We start from the raw sequence: 19,960 nt of genomic DNA on the forward strand, positions 1-19,960 counted from the left end.
AAACATGACACAGCTCCCAGTTCATCTGTGTTATCTGGAAGAAGAAATCAAGGTGAAACTCAGTTTGTCAACAGGGGTGTGAGTGCTGACAGGAGATGGATCAGACCAGGCAAACAGTAGCTGTAGGATTGCCTGACAAGCCGTTTCTCACACTCACAACACCTGGATGCAGGTGGATATTCTGAAGATGACACTTGATGAACTTGTTTTGGTTTGGAGCTTGACTTGAAGGGGTCTGTAGGAAAAGCAGAAGAATAAATCCCCAAAGCCATGATGGTTGTGATACCATTTTCTGTTCTGCTCTGCAGTACTACCCAGCATGAAGGAGACAGAGGCAAGAGGCAGAGCCAGCCTGCCTCACTCTCCAGGGAAAGGAAGGTACTTACACTTCTTAATCCATCCAAAATATCAGTCTCTTGGAAACAAATTCCTTGTCATGTTTAATCTTTACACACATTTTTAGTAAATCAGATGGATTGGGTGCTTAATCCAGCTGAAGTCAGATGTAAAATCAGCCTCAGTAGCACTGAGATGATGCTTCTTGTGACAGCAAGGACACAGTCTGAAGTTCATTGGTCTCCAACACTACCTGGCTGGACCTCAGTCCTGCAAGATGCTGCTCCTCGAGAGTGGCAGAGAAACTGCCAAGAGAGTTTACAATCTCTTGGCCAACTAAGGGCTCTCCCCCTTCCCAGCCCTCTCCTTGACACTAGTTGACCATGGCTTTACTGTGCTTCTTTCACCAGACAGAGCTCTTGTTCATAACCTCAGGCAGAAGTCAGAGTAATTTTGTCCCAAAACATACTTCTTTTTTTATTGGTCCATCCTAAGGAGAACCTGTTAGCTCTTCTATTACTATTACTGTTATTGCATGTGAACACAGACGATGAGCAGTGCCTGCTCTTATCCAGCACATCCAGCCTGACCTCCTTGGCAACTGGGAACACTTTTTCTTGAAACCAATCAATTAAACCTCACCACATTGGGCAGGGCTGTCTGACACTCAGAAAAGAAAACCAGGTACTGAAAATCCTGGCACTTTGCCTAGAAATATCACCCTCCTTTTGAAAACAACACAATAAAAATCAGGATTTTGTTCCTGCAGTTTCTGCACACTTTCTCCCTTTTGCCTTTCCCTGCCAAACTCCATCCTCAGATGCATTCCTATGCCTGGGACTGTCTCAGCCTATCTCCCAGACATCCTCTCCATTCACAGGCAATTCACATGGCAGCCCAGCTGCTGCCTCACATGGGGAAATCTCTTCTTGCAACAGCAGCAGTCACTAACGGTCTTGGTGGATGAGGCAACCCATGACTCACTTCCAGGGCTTTTCTAGGAGCTGCTGGAGGCAGAACATTGAGTTTAACTGAGATTACCCAACACAGAAATCTCCCAGACATCCTCTCCATTCACAGGCAATTCACATGGCAGCCCAGCTGCTGCCTCACATGGGGAAATCTCTTCTTGCAACAGCAGCAGTCACTAACGGTCTTGGTGGATGAGGCAACCCATGACTCACTTCCAGGGCTTTTCTAGGAGCTGCTGGAGGCAGAACATTGAGTTTAACTGAGATTACCCAACACAGAAAAGAGTCAAAGAGCTGTTTGAGTGACCAAAGATGGGTCATTTCTAAGCCTAGAGAATGCTTTTCTCCCCTGAAATCAGATTATCTACTAAGCCAAACCAATAACTCAGTGAAATCAGGCTGGGTCAGCTTTTCTGAAATGAGGACAGTTATGAGGAGCATGAATTTATCTCCCCTTTGAGTTTATGGATTTCCCTGGTCCTTGCAACCAAGCTGAGAAAAGAGGCAGCAGACAGTAGGTATCCCATCAGATCCTGCCATCTGAGACTGGCCCTGGGAACTGAGCAGGGATCTCACCTGGAACAAAAACAACCCCAAAAGCCTGATGAAAAATCTAGATTTTCTTGTGGTAAATTGCTAAAATTATGACTAAACTAATTATATAGGTTGTTTTAGAATTAGTAGATATAAGCACAGTGGTATAAAATTCAAATACAGGCTGAGAAAGGCAGGATTGTACATGTATTCTGCGCATGGAGAATGAGATGTCTTGACACACACAGTAAAAATCAGCTGAAAGGAAGAAAGAGCTCTGAGCAGCGAAAAATTAGGAGACAGAAAAGAGGGAGGGGGATTAATCAGCATTAGTGCTGCTTTCAATCTCTGGGTTCCCTTTAGAAATGGCATTGCTTGACTCATACAAAGTTACCCATTGCTGAATTTACACTGTTGCTTCCATCCCTCACTTCCTGGGCAGACAGCAGTGATGTCCTTGTGCTGCAGCCTTGGCTCCAGCACAAAGGGGTTAATTTGCTCTCACTTCCCATCTCCTTAAATATAAGTCATAAACTTGATTGTTTGCTTGTTTTTATTGCAAGAGCTGTAGCTCTTCTGGAGAAAATACACCTTGCACCAATACACTGCAGTTTTCTAAAGGGAAGTTTAAGCCTCCTTCAGCAAATGTAATGGTCACAGGTTTAAAATCTTACGATGCAGGCAATAAGCTGTTATTGGCCACAGCCAAAATAATAGCCAAAAGCTATTATTGCCACAGCATAAAAGCAAAATACAAGCCTGCACAACCCAGAGCCTGCAGCTCCAAACTCTAGATCTAACATAACTAACATATATGTATGTAATCCTTTGTGCATATGTCATATATGCAGATGTTACATACAAATGGCACTTGCACACATATAAATATATATATATACACACACACACACCTACAAATAGTTGAAGCGACCACAAATGATACTGGAGAAAAACAAGTCTCTGTTTTTCATTACCACCTGCAATTCCAGCTGGGCCCATTACTTCTTTCACTGAAGTAATGCATAAAGTAATAATTCTCTCTAAAAGCTGTGCTGCCACCAGCCTGACACATCAGTGGAGCACTGGGAATGGGCATCAGGAATGGTCAGACCCAGGTGTAAGAGCTGAATTTTTCCTCTCTACCCCAAATTCAGAAGAAACCCAGCATTTTTAGGAGATTTACATTTATTTTCATGCTGTGAGCCAGACCAGACTGGAGATGGGATGAGGCTGCAAGCATCTGGAGGTGCTCATGAAGACAGTGCTCAGCATGAGTTGCAAAGTTGGCTTTGTGTCCCTGAATAAGCCAAAAATAGTTTGTCCTCAGGGACTAACTGACCTCTGTGCTCCCTTCCTAACTGTGTGTATTTTATCTGATGGGCTTCAAGGGATTTCCTCTGATTATTGCAAATGCCTCTGGAGACACATTCAAAAGGATCCTGAATGCCTGTAAAACCTCTCCCTGTGAAGTCAGCCCGCAGAGAAACCTCACGGAGGAGATGTAAATCTTGGGAGGGTTTATAGCAGCTCCTCCAACATCTGTAATTCCTGTATCAGCAAACACTTTACACGTCGCTCTGGGAGCAGGATGTAGAGAAGGGAGAGTTATTTCAGAAAGCAACCACTTAACATCTACAGCTCTACCTGACAGCCAAAAAAATGTAGTCCCAAATAGCTTTCCTAATTCAGAATGTATATATATATATATATATGATCTAACAGCATTTCACTCACATGGTTGTTTTCCACTGGCTGGTCATGGATGAACTCTCAATCACATCCAGACCCTACCACAAATGCTGGAATAGTTAGATATTCATGCTGGCTCTCTTCTAATGGTTTTCCTTCCGAAAAAGAGGAAAATGACTGCCCTGTTCTGGATGCAAAGGAGGCATGTGAGTTAAGAGTAGAGCTGCCAAGGAGTTTTACTGGGTGGTACCAGAGGCAGCAGAATGGGGATGAAAAAGGAGGGAGCAGGAAGAGGGGTTTGGTGCATGCTGGTATTTGGATAGCATCCCTAATTTTGGCCAGACTAAAACCTCAGACAGATCGAGTTGCAGAGAGGTGATGGGTTTGTATCCTATTTCATAAAACCCAAGTGTATTTTGATAAAATGTGCCATAGCAATGAGAGGGATCGATACAGCAGTGCCTCTGTGTGTGTGTGCTTTATATTAAGACTTAGTTGATGACTTCTCATCATTTGAAAGAAATGTTCAGCCTCGGTGCTTGAAATTATCCAGCTGCAGCATTTTCAACTCAATCCAATCTCCAGTTAATTTGATCCTTCATTTATCTTGAACAAAGCCTCCTAATAAAAACATTTGTATTACAAATGATACACTTGATCAATGGGATTGCTTTAGGCAAGTATTTGATAATTTGAACACTAGCTATAAAAAGTTCTCATTTAATCAATGCAGCTGGCCAAAATTTGGAGTGAGAGAAAGCCCCAAAACTGGACATCACCAAACAATCCTTCTATAATTAAATATCAGGTTACTTAGATGTTCTTACCAACATTATCGCTAGAATTGGCTACTGTAATCTGTGTGATATTAGCCCTAATTATTTTTGGTAACACAATTAATTATTTAGTTCACTCAAAGTGACAAGAATGGAATGAATCAAAATATGGAGCTGGCTGGGCAGGGAACTATTAATTTTATTTCAATCTGGTAATTCCTTTGGTCAAATCAATGAGATGAATAGGCAGATGGAAAAAGCCAATGGACATGAAGAGTACCCAGGTCCCATGCAGGTCTGGAGATGATATTAGACCCTTCACCAGGGCTGGAAGTTGCCCTTGGGAATGTTCAGGTCTGTGATGGTTTTTCAAAGATACCAGAACTTCAAGGTCAAAGCTGCTCTGCTAAGGGTGGTATGTTCCCCCTGCAGGCTTGTGTCCAAAGTAGGAAACATTATCCCTTGGCAGCCAAAGTGGATTTCTGCTTTATTGCATCTGTTGCTATCCTTGGATGCTTTGAGAAGCAATCACAGTGCTTAGACTTTTAGCCCATGTTTATTTTCATTAACAGTGGTATTAATCAACATTTTCCTCTGTTCTCCACAGACAGCTTGGGGATGCCTTTGGAAAGCAAAGACAAATTCCAGGTCAGGGTTCCTGTTGTTTGCTATTATTATATGTAAAAAGTGAAATGACTCCTCTCTTTGCTTGGATTTGTGCATGAACACTGACAAAATTATAGCATCTCCAGCACTCCTCCTGCACCTTGGCTGAGGAGCTTCATTTTGACACAGCCACCAGCAGATATATCATGAAAAAAGTTCAGAAGGTGTAAAAAATATCTACAGTGTACATCAGACTATTTTATTTTGTTTCCTAAACCCTTTTAAATCAAAAGCTTCAGGACTTCATTTAAAGTGGAAGACAGGGAACAGCGCAGTGAGGACTTTGCTGTCACATCATGCACCAAGTTGTACAACACAACAGCCACAAATCTCTTTCAATCCATCACTTATTTCCCTCTAGAAACTTTTTTTTTCCTTCGCTGTATTGTCTTTGACTGTTATTTATTTATTTGGTTAGTTGACTTCAAGGGACATTTCTCCTGGCTGGATAAAGACATTTTACAAACAAATGCACGGAAACATTTTTGATAACGTTGCAGAAGCAGCCAGAGCATCAGTCCCCGTGGGCAGGTAAAGCTTTGTGTCATTCAGCAGCCACAGCTCTGCTCGATTAGGGAACAGCATTTTTCACAGCCGGAGCGGCTGCTACAACAACAGGCCCCAAGCAGCAGCAAGGACCAAAGCCATGAGGAATTAAAGGGCTGCTCGAGGTTCCATGGGGCTCTAACGCCTCCCCTGGGGAGGATAAAAAAGAATTAGAAAGGAGTTTCTTGACAAGGGTATGTTGCCTGTGCTTTGATATGCACACAAAGGAGAGTAATTGTAAGCATGGGGAGGAGGGTTCTCCATAGCTGAAACTGTCATTTATACCCTGTGGAGAGTTAAAAATCCCCTCAGCCAAGAACTTGGGTAGACACTATGGCCCAAGGCCCAAACAGGGGGTACTAAATAGGCAGAAAGGATTTATAAAGCAGCAATAGATAACTCCATTTCAAAGAGCTCCGCAGCATCCTGAGACACCAAGAGGGAAAGAAGTGCATCACCATCAGCAAAATGTGTTCTGCAAAAAAAAAACAAACCACCTTTGGGCGAATCTGCAGCTGCCAAGGAGAGGCAAACACGGTGAGGAATCCGTTCAGCATCTGGAGGGGAGAGCATCTGCTGTGAGACACCTCGACGTTTACTTTGAGTGAGAAATCACCGCTCTGGCTGCAATACTTCACGAGCCAGACGTATCAAGTGAATGGAATCCACACAAATGAGGTCGTTAGCATAACCGAATACGCTCTTCATTCCTTCAAGAATGAAAAATATGAGTCATTCCCTGGCAAGGCCCAATTACAGCCTGCCAGCACTAGCACATGGGTTATATCTATTATGAAATAATAAGATAACATTAATAAGATTCCCAGAAAGGACATTAGACAGCCAATCTCCCAACTGCGTACAACCAGTCTAACTACCCAGGCTCTCTCCTGCCTGCATGGCTCAACACCCTCCAGGTTTTTCTTGTCATCTTCATTGGGAAAAGCTCAGGTCTACCAGCTTTTAAGCAGGAGGCTCTGAGTGGTAAATGGGGCTAATGCTCGGAGAATGCTGAGAAACTCTGGGTAGCTGCTCTCTTTTAGGGAGTTTCAGTACCAGAAATAAATATGAGAGCTCCAGCAAACAATCATATTGCTCGTGAAATGTTCCTGCAGGCACAGAGCGATGCTGGCAGCTGTATTTTGGGTTGTTAACCCGAGTGCACAGGCACAGCTCAGACACGTGCTGGCAGTGCTTCCAGCCTCTAGCTCCAAGAGCACCTGAATAATCCTCTTTTTCCACCTCATTCTTTGTCTCCTGAGGCTCACAACCCTGCATGCACACACAGCACCCAGACCTGCTTCATGGGTGCATCAGCACAGGCGAAGAACTGAGCACGTGGTCTTATACATGAACATCACACCCCTCTTCCTGAGCTACCTATGAAGGTCAGCTTAAAAAGAAAAAAAATGGACCAAAGGACATACATATAGTTGAGGATAATATCACACCTTGCTCAGAAGCCTGGTAGGACAGGAGGCAGCTGAGATTTCCAGCACTGTAATTTAGCAAGATGCATCTCAGGCACTGGCAAGGAGCATCCAGCTCTCCAGGACCAAGGGCATGTCGATACCAGCATTCAGACACTGCAAGTTTGGCAGGTGGCTAAATTGGCTCCACAGCCTCCCTGGCCCTCACTGGGGAGGGAAGATGTGAAGTCTCAGCACAGAGGGCTGTAATGAGGATTAATAAGGCGTGTGAAGACGCTCTGTAATTGTCCGGCTGGCTGTTTCCTTTGCACCTTATGCTATCATTTATGCCTGTGCAAAGTGGCTGTAAAACGCTCCAGGTCTGACTCGATAGAACTCCACAGACTCCTCGTACAGGTGTAAATTGCTCTGTGACGTTCAGGGCAATGTCTAAATGCAAACTAATCTGATCATGCCTGTTGCCTTTTTTTTTCCTTATGTAAACTCCTCTGCAGCCAATTGAACATTTCAGTGCCCAATAAACGACAAAATCTCAGGCATTTCATGCATGAACTTATGCCCCAGACACAGAATTTGCAGTGCTGGCCCCCCAAGAAGGGTTGGTGCTGCATCAAGATGCCACAGCTGGGCCACCAGCTCTGCAGTCCTATGTGCTGGTCACTGCCCACAGCCTTAAGACCAAGTAGAGGAACACTCACATTATAAACCTCAGGGGTTGATGCACAGTGACAGCGAGCCTGGACCCAGGAGAAGCCATGAAAAATGAGCTAACAACATAATTTTGGAGGGAACGGGCAAGAAACAATGCCTGACCTTGCTCAGACATAGGAAAAAACAACTGCAGACCTACTGCAGCTGTAAAATGAGCCTGAACTAAAATGTATGAGCTGGTATTAGAGGGAATAACCCTTAAGAGGTGGAAGGCTTTGATAGACGCACTCCTACAGGTAGCTTCAATCCCTGGCAGCTGCAAGGCTTCGGTAATGAATGTCAGACTGCTGGCCAGCTGTGAGGGGAATAAACAGCTATTTGCCTTCAGTGGAAGTAGCATCAGTTTGACATATGACATTCAAATGATACGAACTTTAAAAGTGTGGTTAAACGACTGCTGTTTGACTTGAAACCTTGAGTCCACTGAAGCAGCATCACAGCCGTTTACCTTAGCTCTGTGGGGGATTGAATCACTGAGCTTAAAAATGAAAGATCAAAGTGTTTCTGCAAATTCAGCCCACAGTATGTCGTGTGTCCAACTGCTAGTGTACGTGTGCCAGAGTGATGAGAGGGGTAAAGATGAGTCCTCCTGTTGCTGTGCCCTTTGACTCTGTGGATGGCTGCTGCAGGCACACGTGGAGCTGAGGAGCCACAGAGGTGTCTCTGTGCAACAGATGGGGAGAGGCTGGGGAGGATGAAATTTGGGGCTATGGGATGGAATGGGGTGAGAAAAAGGGGTTAACCCCACCTGGTCCTGTCTCATGGTCCGACACTCCTTCTCCTGACATCCTCCTCCACACTGATGGGCTCCTCTTCGAGGTTCTTCTGCATTTTGCCTTGCAGGATGCCAGCCCAGCCTGCACTGTGCCCATCACCTGCTCGTTTTTGAGTTGTCCAAGAAACAAGCACTGCAAAGGACTTACCTCTCTATTTTAGGAGACCTTGTTATGCACTTGTTACATTAACCTGTCAGTTAAATACCAGCAGTCATAATGCTTTGATAACCTCCCTGCTGAAGTGCTTTTGCTTGCAATCTTCACACTAAAACAAGAGCTCAGGACCAAAGTTGCTGCAGGAAAAAAATCACTGCTTCCTGACCTTTGGGCAGACTCTGTGGGCTGATTATTCCATTGATTTTAACTGACTCGAGCATTCAATACAGGTGTCTGGAGGCCTGTCTCTCTTCAGCAGCTGGTCCAGGACAGCACCAGCAGCAATAATACAGACAACCTCTATGCAAGCCTGGGTCAGGGTCAGGAAAGCTCCAAGTGTCTTGCAAATTGTGGCAGGCATGACTAGTCTACCTGGGATTGGCCCCAGGACCTCCCACTTGCAATGGGAGCACCAGCGAAGCACTCGAGCACATGCTGAGCTTGGCAGCAATACCACTTCAATGAGGGAGCACTATGTTAAGTGCAAGTGGGTGCTTCTGCTTGAAACAGGCCTAAATAACTGCATCATGAGTGAGTGGGGCCAGATTTGAGTGATGCCACTCAAGGATGGACTGTCCTTCCAGAGGAGCTCGTGCTGAGCTGAAGCTGTGTTTGCACCAGGAAGCAGAGCTGTGCAATAGGAGGGGGATACACAGAGCAAAGGACTTGATGTTGAGAACCCTGTAGTCATCCTATATGTTTTTTAGGGGGGGTAAAGGGCTTGTTTCAATCTGTCAGCAGCTGGAGCATGTTAGATGAGCTCCTGAAGCTCTTCTGCTTTAGTGTCCTGCAAAAGGGAACCCATTTGCTCGCTCTGTGACCCTGCTGGGATCCGAATCAAAGCTTGGCATAAGGTGGACACTCATCAAAGTTCTCTACTGCTTAACTGTAAATAAGTTTTAAAAAATTATACATGCAGGTAAACTGAGGCCCACAGTTGTCAAAGGGCACAGCTTTACTTGCCCTGGCTCAGGGGGAAGTATGGATGTGTGTTTGTTCCCTCTGGAAATCAGATCAGAAAGGGTTGACCCATAACATCTCCCAAAGTGCTGCTCAGTCCAGAATAAACCCAAGGAAGTGTCCCAGGTACTGTGCCTGCTGGAAAACTCACAGCATCAGAGCAATTCTCCACTGCAAGGTCCCACCCAACCATTCCTCAAAAGCAAAAATCTGTTGGCAAACCTCCCTCTAGGACAAGTGGGAACTGACAAAGGTGTGTACTTTCTGCTCTGAAGCAGGACGGAGTTCAGCAAAACAAAGATGAGATTTGGCACACCTTGACATTGTTCTGTCCCTTGCCAGAATTCCATGCAGGTGCTGGGAGATGGAGCAGTGCAGGGTTGGTCTCTCCACAGGTACGTCGGCCTTGCCCAGCACAGCAGCCTGTTCGCCTGCCTCGTTGGCACAGGGTGCAGCAGATGAAGATGCCTTTGAACAGACATGAGAGAGGCTGAAATGCTTTGACACCTGCAAGTGAACTGTATATTTCCAAAATGTTAAGCAGCTTTGTGAGAGAGATTATCCTGAAGGATGTTTTCCGTAGTGTTGACATTTGTGTGTGAGTGATTAATTCCAACATGGGCATGGGGTGAGGAGGCAAAACCCTTCCCTCACTGCCACCGGGCAAGCTATGGCCTTCGCCCCAGCAAGGTCATTAATTCATCCCTGGCCTGTGACACTGTGTGTGACTTTGTCACCCTCATCTTCTCAGACACCTCTCAAGGCAGAGACCTGAGGATTTTTCATGCCCCTTTTACGAACTGCTGTGATGGTGCAGGCACTTTTCAGCTGTTTGTTCTCTGGGGCTGTAACCGCTTTTGTCCTTCTCCCCTGAGATGCGCCGTCACAAACTCTGCCGTGGCTTTAAAAAAGGGGACAGCAACAGCTGAAAACAAAGATGAATTGTCACTTTTGTACGTTGGTGGCAGAAGGGAGCTGCACTGCTGCAGGTTACAAAGGCAGAAGGGGAAGCCATGGCTGCCTGAGCTGCTGGGAATTTTCTAATCCTCTCACCCAGCTTGTTGACTCTCTAGCAGCCTCACTCTTCCCCAACACTTCCAGCCAAGGGTGTCTGTCACTGGGGAATTTAATTTGCTGCAGAAAGGTTATTTTATCTTTTCTGAGGTTATCTACTCAATTCCTAAAATACATAGAAAGTATAAAAAGAATATATAACAATATATGTATAATCTCTCTCTCTATAAAAGAAATATAAAAATGCTCTGTAGTGAATAAAGCTCCTAAGCCCAATATTGCAATAGAAATCACTTCACACCATCAATGACTCTGCCCAGCTGTTCGTTTTGGGCTGTTCTACCTTACACTCTGCATCTCCAGAAGCATCTCTTAGTATTGTTGATACATGCAGGAATTCTTTCAGGATGTGACTTTTCATGTCCCAGGAATCCAAGCAGCATTCTAGATGGTAGCAAGCAGGTTGGATGCATATGCATATACAAATACTTTACCCTGTGTCAAAATCAGACAGCTTGGAAGCAAAAGACATCATCCTATGGAAAGGTACAGGCAGAGCAGGTGCATGAGGTGTTTTAGAAAGAGCACAGAGAGCACTTTGAACCCTGTATGAGTCAGCTGCTCTGCAGCATGGAGCAGATGCTGGAATCAAATCCCTCCACTTTCACAGAAAGGCAAATGCTTGGCTGAGGCTAGCAAGACCACATCCTCAGTGATTTGTGGTGCTACAAGGTGACTGTGGAAGAGTGAATTAGAAAAGAGAACTTCTATCTCCACGCTGCAGGACTGATTTTTGAGGATCCCACCAAAGAAGTGGGATCCTCTCCAGCTGGGAGAGGTGATGGGACATTCCCACCTGGCCAATGGCTTATGAGACCTATAGATGGAACTGCTTGTGTATGGAGAAGGGGCAGAAGCAGAGACTGGCATCAACTGGTTACAGGAGAGATAAGTGAGCTTTTTATTGCAGTTAGCACTCCAGCAGCAGTTTCTGGAGGAATAATACAAAATGTCAGCATACAAGTCTTCTGGAATCGACAAAAACAACAAAGTCTGGCAAGACTTTGAGGCTCTCAATAGGCAAAGGCACCTTTCTTCCAGACTAGGGTTGTCCAGGACATCTGAAGGCTCTCAGCGCTGCACTCTGCATCATTATTAATTCAGTTCAGTTGGTCTTACAATGGCCTGATATAAATCAGACTAACAGGTGTCATGATAGCAGTATGTATGGTGGTGCTTGTGTTGACAACCCCTTCCATGGGAGTTGGTTGCACACCCACAGTAAACACTCAGGAAACACATGTGGGACAATTCTCTCCCACTCTGCAAATCTCCAGTCATTAGGGGTAACTGCTTCTCTCTGGGCTCCTGCAGTTAACTGCTCTGCACTCAGAATCACGCAAAAGCCATCTAAAATCATACAAAAATCTAAATAAATCAACATCAGAAAATTTGCTGCAGGCATTCAGTCCTGCAAAGACGTGACCATTTTAACACTTTTCAGGGTCATAGCACAGAGCTGAGGAAATAGCCCTGGACAACTCTGCATTCCTAGGAGAGTAAAACCAGAAGACACACAGAGTCACCCAGCAGGCAGTGGGAACAGGAGCAATGGCAGCATTACTTAACTATGTGCAATTTGCTCTCCCTATCTTGATTTAAATTACACTGCCAGAAGAGACTGACAGTGTCTGGAATCAAATTGCTAAGGAAAGTGCCTCTTCAGAGGGAGAGAAAAAAATGTCCAAATAACTTGAGTGCAAATGGTCTTGCAAAATGCCTATTGTGATTGGGGACAGCAGGATCTGGGGCTCATGTTCATTAGGATAATGTTCATGTAATTATGCTGGGCCAAACCCCTATGCAATGGGGGGGTTGCACCTCTGACAATCCTTCCTACAGTGCACACATCAATCTGGTCTCCTCTCAAGAGTTACAGGAGGCACCAGCAAATAAGAATCTCTTGCTCTGTTCCTGCTTCCTTCACTTCTTCAGGTCAGCCTGGGCTCTGGGGACCATCTTGAGGACAATGGGCTTCTTTGGCTGCATGAAACCTTTCGTGTCCAGAACCAGAGGGATCTTGAGGAGGAGAAAAACAACAACAAAACAACCATGTAAGCTGGCAAAAAGGACACACACAACAACAACAGGAACCCTACAGCCCACAAACATACCAGCTGCCATTGTTTTCAATGCACTTCCTAACTTACAGGTGTACTTACAGCAGGACAATCACCATTGCTCCTGCAAAACAGCTACCAGCTGGGATTTAACAGCCCTCAGCTCTTGAATAAACTGGTTAGTGAATTCTGGCTTTCACGAGGTGTGGTATGAAGAGCCCAGTGCACTGATCAACAGGCTGCAGATGGAGGGAGAAGCAGCCAAAACCCATCCAGGGAGCTGCAGGTAAGGAAGGGCACATAGTGCCATTTTGTTTCATGCTGAAGTGAGTCAGTGCTAAGGAGATCTAGATCCTAATGGGAGCTGGAGGAGCAATAAGCTCTCTGGGAAGAACAAAACTAAGACTGCTGCTCAGACCAAGTACCAAAGAAAAAGCATCTTCACATGAAAAGGCTTCAATGGCGTAGGATGGAAATCTCATTAAAAACAACATCTAAAGCAGGTGTTGGAGGGAGTCATCTTTCAGGGGAGGGAAGAGTGTTTTAAGGTTTCCCCATCAATGGATGCTGCTCATATCCCTGCTCTCCTCGTCTCCACTAGGACAAGGGTGATCTATCCCCACCCTGACAAGCTACATTCATGCCCATATCCCAGTGAGCTTTGCTTCAGGAAATTTAAGCATTGTGGCTTGGAGCCCAGCACATCACCACTGGAGGAGTGAGAGCAGGCTGCAGCTTCCATACACATATTCTGAAGGGATGCTCTAGTATGAATTTTTCCCTCCCACTCTGATCTGAAGTACACGACATCTTCTGTAGAAAAAAGGGCTGAAAGAGCCCCATAAACCTATGGGCACCAATAATACAATACATATTTAACTTGTCTCCTTTTAATTAAAGGCAGTTATAAAAAGAATCAATTTTATGGATTGCAGAGGACTAGAAAAATGTCATTAGACTTGGGGGAGGGTGGATAGGTCACTGCATTGTTAATGGACTATTACAGTCTTTCACCTCCAGGTTACTAGTTGAGCTGCAATCTGAATCTGCAGAGATTCCAGCTGAGCAGCCGTGCCAAGTAATAATTTAATAAGGATTTTTCTGTTTCTTACAACAAATGTCCTTTGAAAGCACTTTCTGCCCCCTCTGCTCTGATTTCCCCAGCTTGCCTCACCAACAAAATGTATTAATGGCACAGCCTTTTGCAGCAGTCAGTGCAGAGAGCTGGGTGAGGCTGGAAACTAACACCATATTGCTACCTGCCTCTGAGGCCCAGGGAGCTGCTGTGCTTCCAGGGGGTGGCTTGACATATTTCCAACAGCTACTGCATTTATTTTATGTCAAACAGCCCCATCTTGCAAGGCCTATCCCATCTGTACTGCATGCAGCAATGACCGGGACCCCAGGCAAAACCAAAACTTGGTGGGATCCAGGCTCAGAGAGAGAGAAGGTCACCAATTCAAATTTAATTCAGATTGTGCTTGACTGAAAATTGTTACCCTTTAGGGACTGCCTGGTGGCCTGTAAGAGATGAATTTTGGTGTCTTGGGATGTCTCACAGAGAATAGTCGTGTTTGTGTTGCAAAGCACAGCTTTGGCATGGGCTGGGGAGTTATTCCCTTCCTGCTCTCTGGAGCAGGGTCTTGCTAAGCCATCTCAAAGCAGAGAACCATGGAGGAGCATGCACTCCACAACTTAGGTGCACCCAAACAGAGGCAGAGGACTTCAGGGATTTCAGCATAAAATATTCCACCAACATTAAATATGTTTCTGTAGAGGCTTAAAAAACCCAGAAGCATCAGAAATTTGTGATGAACCACTTGAAATTAACTGGGAAGACATAAATACAGTTATCCCCATATACTGTAGGACCATTTCAGTGGGACCAAAGGGCAGATAAGGAAACACATCATCCCATGTCCTCACCGGTGTGTCTTTGCAGGTTCTGAATGAGAAGTTTTGCAACAGGACGACCACAGCCACTTTCACAACAAGGAGAGCAAACCTCATTCCTATGCAGTTCCTGGGGCCAGCCCCGAATGGCAGGAAGGTGTAGGGGTCAATACCCTCTTTGTTCTCCTTACTGAACCTGATTGCAACAAAAAAAAAATCAAGTTAGGAAGAGTTACTGTTCCAGGATGTGTCAGCTTCCAGATTTGAAGTGATGAGGAGTCTGGGAATGCAAAAGCTTTTTGTGTTTCTGTGCATATTAGAAGACTCTAGCTAAGTCCCTTACTTCTCTCTCAATAGATACTTTATGACTCTGCTTTTATCCTACTGCTTGGGAGTTGGTTGTGCATCTCCAAGTGCACCAGATGTCCAGGAAATGCCCAAAATATGCCAATGGATTTAGTAACTACTCTCTTCTCAGAACTCCCTCTCAGCTCCAAAACTGAACCCGGATTTCAAACCCTAAAACACACAGGTCTAGAGCTTCACGGCTTCCCTGTAGATCAAAGGACTGAGTGAGCACAAAGACGTTCTCCCCCAGTGTGACTAAAGGCAGGGTTGCTTTTGAGACATGCCAGCCATTCCTCTCCTCATCATGAAAAACAGGGAAGAACAATGACCTACACAGAGAAATTTGCCACTGAGCATTTTCAGTAATACTTCTTAGTGATCAGTTAGTTTTCATGTCAGAAAGCTTTTCATTTCCAGTGCACGAGGTCCAGGTACAAACCTCAGCCGTGTTAAGTCAGTAGTGAAGTATCTCACTACTGAGACACCAGCACATCCCTCTGATGAACTCCCAGCAAGGCAACTGATTGCTAAAGAGCTCCTGTCCAACCACCCATGCCATTTGTCAACTGGAGCAAGGATGTAGCTGCTGGAGCAACTGGTGTACCTGCTCATTGCCAGAGTACTCCCATCTGGGTGCTTCCTTCTGAATTGAACACAAGGTGACCATAGGCTCCGTAGGTGATTTCAGCAGCACTCATCTCCCTCCCTAACTTCTGCCTGATACTGCAGATACTGAAGACTACCAGGCCAAGAGTCTCCCAGGTCTGCCTTGAGCTATTGCCTCATTTCATAGGGTCAGACAATGCTCCTAAGCAAGAATTGCTTCATAACTTGAGTTAAAAATTAAGTTTTATTTCCTACCCATCTTTGCCCTTCCACTGCTGATTTGCAGGGCATTGTGCCAGTCACCCAATGGCACTTGCTTTAATATCTGGCCATAAACCCCTCAGTGTTACAGCTGCTGGGAGCTGCTCTCACTGTTGCTTCCTTCAATGCAGTTAATTAAATTCCATGCACAGTTTATGGATGTAGATCATAAAACTCCCCTCACGGTAATGCTGGGACTAGATGTCAGACAATGATAAATGCCTAATTTAAATGTTATAATCATGCATTCCCCACTTTTGCTGCCATTTCCACTCCCAGAGCTGAGGTTGAACATGCAGCTATTCCCCTTGCCTGGCCCTCACCTCTCAGGTCTGAACTCCTCTGGCTCTGGCCAGTACGCCGGGTCGCGGTGCAGAACGAAGGCTGGGATCATGACCACCATGCCCTTTGGAATAGTCACACCATTGAGCTCCACTGTCTTCTTGCAAACTCTCTCAATCCGGCCCCCAGCAGGGTAGAGCCGGATGGATTCGTTCACCACCATATCAAGGTACTCCATCTGTGTGATGGCATTGTATGTGGGAGTAGCCTGGAGAGGAATCAGGACAGCTGTGAACACAGGGCTTCAACTCCCACCCCAACACCCCCACACCCTCACAACACTTTCCCTTCAGGCATCAGAGAGCAGGGGAGAGGAAATCTCAGTGCCAGCACCTGTGACACTTTGTTTCCAACCTGGCTTCTGGCTCAGTTGGGAACAACGCCAGCATCTTCCCACCCTCCTTTACCTTGTTGGGCAGGTTTGCATCGATCTCGTCCTGGAGTCGCTGCTGCACGTCAGGGTGGGTGGCCAGGTTATAGGCTATGTAGCTGAGGGTGGAGCTGGTCGTCTCATAACCAGCAAAGACAAAGATAAGGGCCTGGGCCAGAATCTCCTCATCACTTAATGCTGAAAAAAGACATAAAACCACATACAAGAAACTGAAAACCACAGTGCTTAACCCTTGGGAATTCAGGCTCACACTCATCAATCTAGGTAATGCTACCCCTAACTACTTAACAGTTGGTAAAGGAAACATCCAGCTAACCCTCTGGTACCACAAAGGGGTGGATCTGGCAGTTGCACAGCCAGAAAACTGCTGTCAATATTAGCAGTGTTATGTTGCTTTCTTTAAGAACAGAACCAAGGCATGTGCAGTCTGAGATTCAGAAAGTCTCTGCTATCTTCTGGGACCATGCTCCTGGGCCAAAAAAAACATATGGGCACATGCCAGGAAAAGAGAGATGAAGAGATATCTAGCAGCTCCCTGAACCATAAGGTAAGCCTTGCACTGCCAAGGGATTAGTAGCCCTGAGCAAAATGTGGCAGTGGTAAGGTGAACACAAGATTTAACTCTGGCACTGCAGCAGTGTCCATGTGCTGCTGGGATGCAGCCTGCAGTGCAGAGTGTCCTACAAATATCCTGTCCTGACACTCAAAAATTGACAAGCATCCTGCCTTGATTGAGGTTGACAGAGCAGGACTATGCCTTGGCTGAGCCATTATTTTCTTAATCTAACAGTTTGCCTAGGATGGGGAATAGAGATGAGCTAACAGGTGAGGAAGGTATGCTCAGCCTATGTGCTTTGTGTGCTTTTTGAAATACAGCCAACACCACTGGCCTTCAGAGAAGGCAAAATAAGAAATGGAAGTAAGGAAATAATCACTCTTCTTGCTCTTTGTTGCACAAACACACCTGAGGATTGATCCCAGGAAATGGGATATAATAAAGTACAGCTGATCTGTGATAAACATCATTACAGCCCCATTACTGAGACCTTGAATTTCCCGTGGGATTAATGATTAAATCCTCTCCCTACTTCCCTCCTTTAACCAGACATGGAACTACTGTGCTGTTGAGAGGAAGACAGATCTCATGACATACTTTTGTCCATGTCAGTCTCAGTAGACTTGGAGCCATCATGCGAGTTCTGCGATTCAACCATGAGTTGCAGGAAATCAACCCGGTCCTGGGGAGAGACAGAGGCAGTCAGAGAAGATGTGAGTGGGGAGGAGGAAAACCTTGTCCGGCACAAGCTCCTTGCTGAGACATCTGCTCCATTTGCAGCCCCAGTGGAAGCTCACAGCTTCAGCACATGTTGAGGTCCAGACTAGAGACCCTCTATGAAGACAGATAATTCTACACTTCGATGCTCAGGCAGGGCATAGTTCTGGTCCTCCCACGGTTTGGTGAGCTGTGAGCTGTTATGGAGAGCAGGTGATACACCATAGCTTCTGAAGATTCCACCAGGTCCCTCCTGCACTCAGGACAGCACAGTGAAGAGAAGAGGCCACCTGGGCTGGACTCACCGTGTTGCTGCCCTTTTCCCGTTCCTTCTTCATTTTTGCAAAGACACCCTTGAAGAAGTCCATGACATCTGAGGGTAACAGAGTCATGTTCATCTTTTCCAGTACTGGGATAACGAAGGGGAACAACACTAGAAGGAAAGAAGAGAATAACATACTTGAGTTCAAAGTGGCCCAAGAAACTCAAAACTGGCACAAAGCATAGAATGGAGAGGGGTAAATCTGGACCTTCATGCAAAAAATTGCTTTTTGTTGCCTTCAGCTCTTTTAACCTAACCAAGGCTGACATCCAACAGCACCTGAGAATCTCCTCCATAATTTACTTTATGGCCACAATGCCACACGAAATGCAGCAGTCTGTGACACAGCAGCTCTCCATCATGTCTCTACAAACAGGGTCTCTGCTTGTAGGATAATGCTGCAAAGACCCACGTGAGCTGTACAGATCCTGACTGTGGTTTCCCTGGGGAAAAATTTACTGTAGTAGATCTGCAGAAATCTAATCCTGCAAAGTGCTAAGCATCTTCTATATGGCAAAGAGGAATCAGAGCTACTAAGATTGCTCCAAGGAAATGCAGGTGGTCATCACCTCTGACATCGATTCAGAGCTGTATGAGATGAGTTGTGTCATACCTAAGAATAAGAACACAGGACTTAGGAAACTGAATTCGAGAAATTTCTTAATGTTGGTGACAAAAGGATCATTGGGGTTGCTCATGGAGTCAACATTGACACTGAAAGAAGTGCTGGCCACCACATCCATGCTGTAGGCTCCAAAAACACTGGGTAGAGAAGAAGAGAGAGTGAATGCGATGAACCCAACCATAGCAGTAAATAAGAGCCCATCTAGGAACAATCCTTGGGAGAGGGAATCTCTCTTAATGCAGAGTCCTAACATAGTAGGTCTGTCCTGATCTGGCAGTAACCATCACTTTATTTTCCCAAGTTTCCCCAGTTGCATTCATTTCCCAGTTTTTCTCAGCCTCAAAAACTTATGCTGTAGTTGGAGAGCAGTCAACTGCAGTCTGGAGTAACAAACACTGTATTCTGATTTCCATCTCTATAAAAGATTGCAAAAATGACACCCAAAAATACCACATCTTGCATAGCTTCTGGAATGGGCCCTGCTCCTTCCTCAAAATGCATCCCCAGAAAAATGGAACAGGGAAGGGAGCACACCTATGCTGTTAAAGCAGAGGACAGCAAGTCCACTGCTGTGGCACAAGCCATGCCCATGGCCACTGTGGAGTTTGCCTCCAGAGCTGACAAGGGATCTATGCTACAGTGAGGAAAAGGCTCTCCAAAACAGCTCCTTCCCCACACTGAACACAAACTCTTTCCTGTCAGCCCCACACAGTTACTCACTCCTTCACGGTCACGAACTCATCATTAGCCACTTTCTTCTCAATGTTTTTCACTAATTTTTCTCCGTAGTGATTAATGATATGGAACATCTGAAATGCAAACCAAAGCAGAAAGCACTGTTGACTTTTTCACCTCCACCAAACAAGGCTGGGCAATTCCAAACTGCCATCTGCTGCTTGCCAAGTCTGGCTTGTAGAGGAAGGGCAAGCAAGGGGAAGGTCTCCTTTCTAGGTCTCAGACATTTCTTTCTCTCATCTTAACAATTAGGCTATGACTGAGCAAAGCTCTCCTCCCAAAGTCCACATGCAGCTCCCATTCCAGCTAGGCAAGCACTCCAGCTGGGAGTGAATATGGCTCCTGAGCATATGGAAAATGAACAGTCATGATCTGAGCAATGTGCTTAAGCAAGATGAAAATACAAGTCATAGGGCCAACAGCCTCAGCTTGCAAAACCTTGTGTGTCATTTCACCCTCCATATCCTTCTCCTGACTCT

General features: G+C 45.5%; 1 protein-coding gene across 1 annotated transcript in view; it reads right to left on the reverse strand.

Moving 5' to 3' along the window:
• Positions 1 to 12,548: 12,548 nt before the first annotated feature.
• LOC103804579 (cytochrome P450 3A29-like) overlaps positions 12,549 to 19,960 on the reverse strand; it is a gene marked incomplete at its 5' end in the record, with an annotated part of 11,389 nt that continues 3,977 nt past the window's right edge. Inside the window, 8 exons of the mRNA XM_009077196.1 lie at positions 12,549 to 12,644; positions 14,612 to 14,774; positions 16,117 to 16,343; positions 16,543 to 16,703; positions 17,680 to 17,764; positions 18,105 to 18,232; positions 18,735 to 18,883; positions 19,467 to 19,555. Coding sequence (XP_009075444.1) covers positions 12,549 to 12,644; positions 14,612 to 14,774; positions 16,117 to 16,343; positions 16,543 to 16,703; positions 17,680 to 17,764; positions 18,105 to 18,232; positions 18,735 to 18,883; positions 19,467 to 19,555 — 1,098 coding nt within the window. The remainder of the gene's footprint in view (positions 12,645 to 14,611; positions 14,775 to 16,116; positions 16,344 to 16,542; positions 16,704 to 17,679; positions 17,765 to 18,104; positions 18,233 to 18,734; positions 18,884 to 19,466; positions 19,556 to 19,960) is intronic.

Source organism: Acanthisitta chloris, unplaced genomic scaffold (genome assembly GCF_000695815.1).
Source record: "Acanthisitta chloris isolate BGI_N310 unplaced genomic scaffold, ASM69581v1 scaffold18410, whole genome shotgun sequence".
NCBI classification, from domain to species: domain Eukaryota; kingdom Metazoa; phylum Chordata; class Aves; order Passeriformes; family Acanthisittidae; genus Acanthisitta; species Acanthisitta chloris.